The 7,526-nt window shown below is 46.4% G+C and overlaps 1 protein-coding gene across 6 annotated transcripts in view; it reads left to right on the top strand.

Moving 5' to 3' along the window:
- Positions 1 to 857: 857 nt before the first annotated feature.
- ptpn6 (protein tyrosine phosphatase non-receptor type 6) overlaps positions 858 to 7,526 on the top strand; it is a 30,542-nt gene continuing 23,873 nt past the window's right edge. Inside the window, exons 1-3 of one of the 6 annotated variants that reach the window (XM_088620124.1) lie at positions 858 to 1,043; positions 5,701 to 5,725; positions 7,340 to 7,462. In XM_088620124.1, coding sequence (XP_088476250.1) covers positions 5,718 to 5,725; positions 7,340 to 7,462 — 131 coding nt within the window. In that variant the 5' untranslated portion in view covers positions 858 to 1,043; positions 5,701 to 5,717. Of the gene's footprint in view, positions 1,044 to 3,897; positions 4,180 to 5,022; positions 5,321 to 5,700; positions 5,726 to 7,339; positions 7,463 to 7,526 lie in introns of those variants that run through there. The other 5 variants (XM_088620121.1, XM_088620120.1, XM_088620125.1 and 2 more) reach the window with 5 other exon arrangements.

The following is a 7,526-nucleotide window of genomic DNA, read 5'->3' as shown; positions in this document are numbered from 1 at the left end:
CTATACTGGGGCATTAGGACCCACACAGACTGCAGGGTGAGCGCCCCCTACTGGTCCCACTAACCCCTTAGCTTTCCCCGGAGTCTCCCATCCAGGTACTGACCAGGCTCACACTGCTGAGCTCCAGTGGGGCTGCCAGCAGTGAGTCGCAGAGTGATCCAACTGCTGGCTTAGTGAGCGAGGTGATTGAGCCACTTCAGAAGTGCCCAGGTCCTGTGAGCAGGGACCTATCAGCAGCAGGCACGGCCAAAGGGAGATGAATGGAACAGCGGTCGCTGGTGTGTGAGTAAAGGTGAAGAGGCGCTCTCAGTCACAACTCACTTCCTCATAGTTTGTCCCACTTGTGCCCTCAGGCTCGCGCTTCGCCGTTCATCCTCAAGGCTGCTGGGGCAGCGCGTCAGAGCCCGTGAGGAGTACAGAGACTTGGCTTGGGGCCCCCGCGTCCGCTTTTGCGACCCTGAAAAAGACCAGCCCCCCAGGCGGTCGGCGTTGGACTCGGTGTTAAAAGACACAGCCCTTGGGATCCGTGCAGAGCGAGAGATAGCCATGCAAACTGACTGAGCCAGCAGCACCGCGCTCGGGACGGGGATGAAGACGAGCTTGCGCAGTTCAGAACAGCCCGGCACAGAAAGATCGCAACACCAGCCAGAGGAACAGAGATACAGGAACGTAGTTATTAAGGGACAGACAGGTTATTAAGATAATTGAGGGAAATTATAGGGAGGGGTGAGAGAAGGGAGGGGCCTGTCAGACACAGGGGAACAGGGCAATTTCGTCAGCAGATATCTTATCAGAGTAAACATTATAAACAAGGAACAGAGGTTCTCTGTGGTGGTGGTGTGGGGGGTGAGGGAGGGAGAGAGGGGGGGAACTGCACTAAGACTGCGGAGAAAAAGAGCGAGGGAGAGTGGGAGAGAGCAAAGGGAAGGGTTTGATACAGATATCGGCTGGCTGGCTGGACGCCCCGCTCCATTGGCACCGAGACCAGAGGGAGATAAAGGAGAGAGAGAAGTGGCAGATTCGGCTCCAGTCATGGCCTGTGGGTGAGCACGCAAACCTTCTTCTTCCCTGAGCTGTGTGCGGCTTTTGTCCGGGAGCCCTGCTGGACTGCGCCCTCTGGCCGGTTACTGATTACCAGCCGGGTAGCCCTTCGGCTCCCTCTGTGAGCAAGGTGTCAGCTGGCCCTGGCCGTCCTGAGTCAGTGAGGGCGGCTGATTGTGAATCAGTGTGTCGGCGAGTGTGGCTGATTGTGAATCAGTGTGTCGGCGAGTGTGGCTGATTGTGAATCAGTGTGTCGGGGAGTGTGGCTGATTGTGAATCAGTGTGTCGGCGAGTGTGGCTGATTGTGAATCAGTGTGTCGGCGAGTGTGGCAGTTTGTGAATCAGTGTGGCAGTTTTGTGAGTCAGAGTGTCAGTGTGGCTGCTTGAGAGTCAGTGTGTCAGTTCATGAGTCAGTTTGTCCATTTGTGAGTCAGTGTCAGTGTGTGTCGTTTTGAGAGTCAGTGTGTAAGTCTGTGAGCCAGTGTGTAAGTCTGTGAGTCAGTGTGTCGCTTTGAGAGTCAGTGTGTCGCTTTGTGAGTCAGTGTGTGAGTTTGTGAGTCAGTGTGTCGCTTTGAGAGTCAGTGTGTCGCTTTGAGAGTCAGTGTGTCGCTTTGTGAGTCAGTGTGTGAGTTTGTGAGTCAGTGTGTGAGTTTGTGAGTCAGTGTGTCATTTTGAGAGTCAGTGTGTCAGTTTGTGAGTCAGTGTGTGAGTTCGTGAGTCAGTGTGTCCTTTTGAGAGTCAGCGTGTCAGTTTGTGAGTCAGTGTCAGTGTGTCAGTCTGTGAGTCAGTGTGTCAGTTCATGAGTCAGTGTGTCAGTCGTCGGTCACTCATGCAGTATCTTTCAGTACTTCAGTGTGGCAGAGAAGGGCTTGGTCATTCATTCAAGCAGTTGATCAACTGTTCTGCGTATCGGTCAGCCTGTACATCAGTGTGCCCATAAGAAATAAGGCTTCATTGTTTGACAACACCGTTTCACTTTTGCTCCTGAAAATTAATTTGATTACAGTGGTGAAGTATTCAAATTAGTTGCTGTGGCAACAAAAACAACTGATTTGAATACTTCTCCAGTTCCTGTGGACGAGTTCTTGAAACCTATTGGTGTTTACTTGACATTGTAACGAGTATGCAATGTTTGTGCTACGATATGTAAATAGAGTGTGTATATACTGTACTATGTGCGCACACAGCAGGATTGTAAGGGTTTGTAAGGACTTTATTCAGTGTATGTTGGTCTTACAGTTTATATACTGTACTCAGCTGTCTTATTTACTGTCCATGTAAAAACACTGCATACAGTGTGTCTACTAGTGTTATAGGCTATACACAGTAGAAACTTTGAGTATTTACTATGTACATACAGTACACCTTGTGTCTACAGAGTAAGTATGCACAATCAGTCTCAAACTCTAGTGTCCAGTGTCTCTTCATCTGGGCTCTCAGGTAGTTGGTGTATTTTTTTTAATTAAATACTCTTCTGTTCTGATGTGCGTCTCGGTAACCGTGCCTTCTGGTGAGCAAAGTGAGTGTTTTGAGTAATCGGCTGTAAAAGGTCCAAAATAAAAAGCCTTTGTGTATGAAACCCATGAGGTCAATCGACTGTTCATGTGAGCACAAACAACAGAAATACGTAGTAGGAGCTCCAGGAACTGAGTCTGCAAACCCTGGTATACAGAATTTGCATGTGTAGAGTGTGTTTTTCACACAGTTATCAGTGTGTAGGTTTTATCCAAAGCAGCAGACATTTGTACCCATTGAGAGCTGTGTATTTCACTGGAGAAGTTCAGCTGTGCCTCGGCTGGGATTTGAACTCGCAACCTCCTAGTTATAAATCCTGGACCCTAACCGCTGAGCCACACGGTTGCCCCTGTATATAATGTGCAGATCAGTGAGTGCACCGTAAGTACAGTGATAGTATTAGACTGTGCTAGGGACTCAAAAGAGGAAATGCTGGAGAACAACACAGGCAGATGGAGAGGTTGTGTCCAACACTGTAGTTTGCGTGCCAGCAGAGGGCGGCACATAGCAGGTTCCAAACACGCTTCTTCCTCACTTTCACTCTCTTCTATGGGAAGTGCTTTCAGCAGTGGAACAGTTTGTTTCCTCTCTGTGACAGCAATTGCACAAACTAGTTATTATCTGCATGATTGCTGGACTGTCGGTTGACTCACAGAAAGCTCTACCGTAAGCAGTCAGGCCGAGTTAGTCTCCTGCTTTGAGAGTCGTGGGCTGTGTTCTTCTTCCTGTTCATTATCACTCCTCTACATATATTTAAAGCCCATGATGATTGTAAACCTTCCCATCTTGCTCCATGGAATCTGACTTTGTTGGACTTTGTGGGAGCTGCAGTTTAAGGACTGTCAATCTAGCTTGAAAGAGTTTTAATTCTGAATTTGGGAACAAATTGGCTGAAACACATTCCTTATTGCATTGTCTGATGAGATTTTGTTCTCGTTACAATTAAATTATTTGCATGTAAAGTATATTATGCATTTCTGCATACACACTATATGTACCACCTGTACAGAACACAGTGTGTCTGTCTGTATATGTTTGGCTTGAGTCCTTACTGTAAACAGACTTGTAAAGTGATTTACGAACACATTTATTTCTGCATGCGCAGGGCTTTAAATAGTTGTTATGCATGTAAGCGCGGCTTATAAATACATTTCCATACTTATTTTTGCAGGCACGGATCATGCACTGACACACAGAGAAGTGAACGCTTGCAGCCCCGCACACGAACTCTCTCTCTCTCTCACACACACACACACATCCGCTGGCAAGCAGGCAGAGAGACATGGCTCATCTCTGCACATGTGCGTCTAGGGAAAGAGAAACAGAGAGGATGAAGTGTGTGTGTGTGGGGGGGGGTTGTGACAATGAGGAAGTTGCCTTGTTCTTACTAGTTCAGTTGAATGCTGTGCACCAGGCGGCACAGAGAGCCGAACATCTCTGGAAGGATTCTAACAGCCACGGAGGGGAAAGAGGTGATTTGAGAAAGCGAGGGGCTGCGGAGAGGTGAAGACAGTGCGTGGACTAGGGATTACAGACAGAGAGAGAAGGAAGGATAGATCGCTGACAGCGAAAAGTTTTCTCCAAAGGATTTCAAACTCCTTCCACTGGACCACGGACCAGACTGTAATTATTATTATTATTATTATTATTATTATTATTATTATTATTATTATTACCATCATGAGTCACGTGAGCTACAGTTCCCCTTCTATGCCCGTACAGCCACAGGGAACGCTCTTTGCAATAGCACCAGTGGTGGCAAAAGAGCAGTGATTGCAACAGCAGCAGTAGACAAGCCGAGAATAGCAGTAACAGCACTAGCGCTTGCAGCAAGAGAAACAGGGCATTCAGAGCAGGCCGCGGCCCATGCAACTGTCATTGCAAAAGTGACATTGTCGCGTTCGGTAGCAGAGCCCGAGTTGTAGCAAGGATCTCAGCTACAGCAATGACGGCGGCAGCCAGAGAAGCGACGATTGCGATACCAGACTTGGTAATTCAGTGGTAGCAACTGCAATGCCGCTGGTGCAACATCAGCTGCGGCTGTTCTGCAATCATAGTAGCACGCGTTGGGGGGAGCAGCAGAAGTTAGTTAACTGTCCTGATCACAGGGCACAGAAGACTCGCAGCAGCTGCAGGGTGGCTTGGGGTGTGTCTCTCTGAGCAGATCTGTTTGATGGTGCCTAGCTAATGTAAGGAGTTGGGGATAATCGTATTTCAGCTCAGGGGTGGAGGACTTGATCTGCATCGTGTCTGGCAAGGGACAAGAGAAAAGCCGAAGAGGGGCAGGTTTTGACATCGGGCCGCTAGCAGTGCACAGATGCACCAAAATGAGAAGCGGCCTCGAACACCAAGTTCTCGATGCATTCTGGGAAGCAGGTTTTTTCTGTGGGGGGGGGGAGGGTGGATTATTTCAGTAGATTTTCCCCTCTTCCACTTTGTAACACGGTTGCACCACTCAGTCCATTCTCTCATTTGCAAAAGCTGGCTTTCACTTCTCTCTCTCTCTCTCTTTCTTTTGCTGAAGAAGCCGCAAAAAAGGAAGGAAAAGAGACAGAACAAGAGAGGAGGGAGGGCGAGAGAGACGGAGAGAGACATATATAGGTTGCTGAAGATCGAACGAGCCACTCGTAGTACAGAAAGGGACAGTACGATCATAATACTGAGATATTTATAAATACCGAACATCTAAATAAATCCGAAATATTTATAAAGGCAGGAGAGAGAGAGACAGTGCAAAGAGACAGTAAGATATTTATATAAAGAGGTAAGGATATCTAAATCTATATATAACAGTAATAGATTCATAGAGAGGAAAGCATCACTATGTGGAATCGAAAGCAGCAGTCATAGTAGTAGTAATAATAATAATAATAATAATAATAATAATAATAATAATAATAATACAATTCAGAGGCCTCTGTGATATTTGGCGAGAGAGGATATTTTGATAATGAAGTATGGTCTCTAAAATTGCAATATTGTACCGAATACACTTCGGGTCACAGGCAGAAGCTACGTTCATATACTGTACTTCCGAGTAAAAGTAGCTAACAGCTTCTTTATCATTTTACCTTTGTTATAATATGTATTTTTAAAATGATTTTTCTTTTTTTCTCTGAACTGGCCTTTTTTTTTAAAAAAAAGAGAAGACGAGCTGAATTATGGTTAGGTAAGTACTGCATATTAATTCCTTGCTTTTGATCGCTGCATACCTCCAGACTGGACAGACTTCACTTTGCGTTTGATTAGGCATTAAATGAGATTATAATCAGAATCCCCATTAACACCGACAGTGGTTTGAGTCATTCCTGGCTTTTCTGGACTGGACTGACTTTACTGTAATCTTGATTGGTTATAAACTGAAATTATAATCGGATACACGTTGATACTGCCATAACAGTTTGAGAAACTCCAGGCTTTACTGTACTGACTTTACTGTGCTCTGGATTAGTTAAAAACAGAGATTATATTCCGGCATCAACATTGCTGTGTGATTTAATACAATCTGACAGATTACGTTGGATTGAACTGAGACACACTGCGCATTAATGTAGACTGTTACCTGGACTCTCTCGCATTAATTATATTGACTGAGACCAAACAACAAGGAAATTCTTGCCCTTTAAATATCAGAAGCCTTTCTATTAAATGAAAAGAGATTCACAGGGGATGATTGAGAGAGCAACACTTCCCACAAGTCCTGGACACCATGTTGTCTGTTTGGCATAGTAGCGTTTTTTGCCTTTCTAGGATCGTGGGACTTGTAGTTCATTAAAATCGTCATGGCCTAACAGCAGAGTGTTGAGATAGCTGACTAAAAAGCCAAGAGAATAAAATCTGAACAAAACCTTAACAACTGCAGACCCAAGAAGAAAGTTCTGGCCCGGGTTTGTGTGCGAGTCCCAGGGTGGTGGTGCCAGTGATGTTGCTGTGTGTGTTATGGACCGTGTGTGAATACGGTGTGTGTTGAAGTAGGACCAGTGAGATCTCTCGTGAAGTGAGGTTAGTGTGTTAATGATGCTTGTGTGTTAAGTGTGCTTGTGCATGAATGTGATTAGTGTGAAAATGATGCTTTTGTATAAACGATGCTCGTGTATTAATTCGGCTTGTGTGTTCATGGTGCTTGTGCATGAATGATGTTACTGTGTTAATGATGCTTCTGTATAAATGATGCTTGTGTATTAAGCTTGTGTGTTAATGGTGCTCGAATATTATTTAAGCTTGAGTGTTAATGCTGTTAGTGTGTTGATGATACTAGTGTGTTAATGCTGTTGGTGTGTTAATGGTGTCAGTGTGTTAATGATGCTAGTGCGTTAATTATGCTAGTGCATTAATGTTGTCAGTGTGTTAATGTTGTCAGTGTGTTAATGGTGCCAGTGTGATAATGCTGCTAGTGTGTTAATGGTGCCAGTGTGTTAATGCTGTCAGTGTGTTAATGATGCTATGCTAGTGTGTTAATGCTCTCAGTGTGTTAATGATGCTATGCTAGTGTGTTAATGCTGTCAGTGTGTTAATGCTGCTATGCTGGTGTGTTAATGGCGCCAGTGTGTTAATGGCGCCAGTGTGTTAATGCTGTCAGTGTGTTAATACTGCTAGTGTGTTAATGCTGCTAGTGTGTTAATGGTGTCAGGTGGCGATGGTGGTGTATATGATGATCACGCTGGCTGTGTGCACACCACATTGTGTTCATGAGCGCTGCCGCTCGTGTGGGCGCTGGCAGTGTTCCCGCCGGCGGGCAGGGCGTCGGCGACGCCGGGCTGACTCCCTGTCTTTGCGCGGGCAGGTGGTTTCACCGGGACCTCTCGGGGATCGACGCCGAGGCCCTCCTGAAAGCGAGGGGCGTCCACGGGAGCTTCCTGGCCCGGCCCAGCAAGAAGAACCAGGGGGACTTCTCTCTGTCCGTCAGGTAACCCACAGTCTGGCCCGCGCTGTGGGCACTGCGCCGGGAGTGACGCCAACACCAGGGGCCG

This window comes from Lepisosteus platostomus, chromosome 25, assembly GCF_059453375.1.
Source record: "Lepisosteus platostomus isolate fLepPlt1 chromosome 25, fLepPlt1.hap1, whole genome shotgun sequence".
Lineage (NCBI taxonomy): Eukaryota > Metazoa > Chordata > Actinopteri > Semionotiformes > Lepisosteidae > Lepisosteus > Lepisosteus platostomus.
This window is presented reverse-complemented; position numbering and strand designations above follow the sequence as displayed.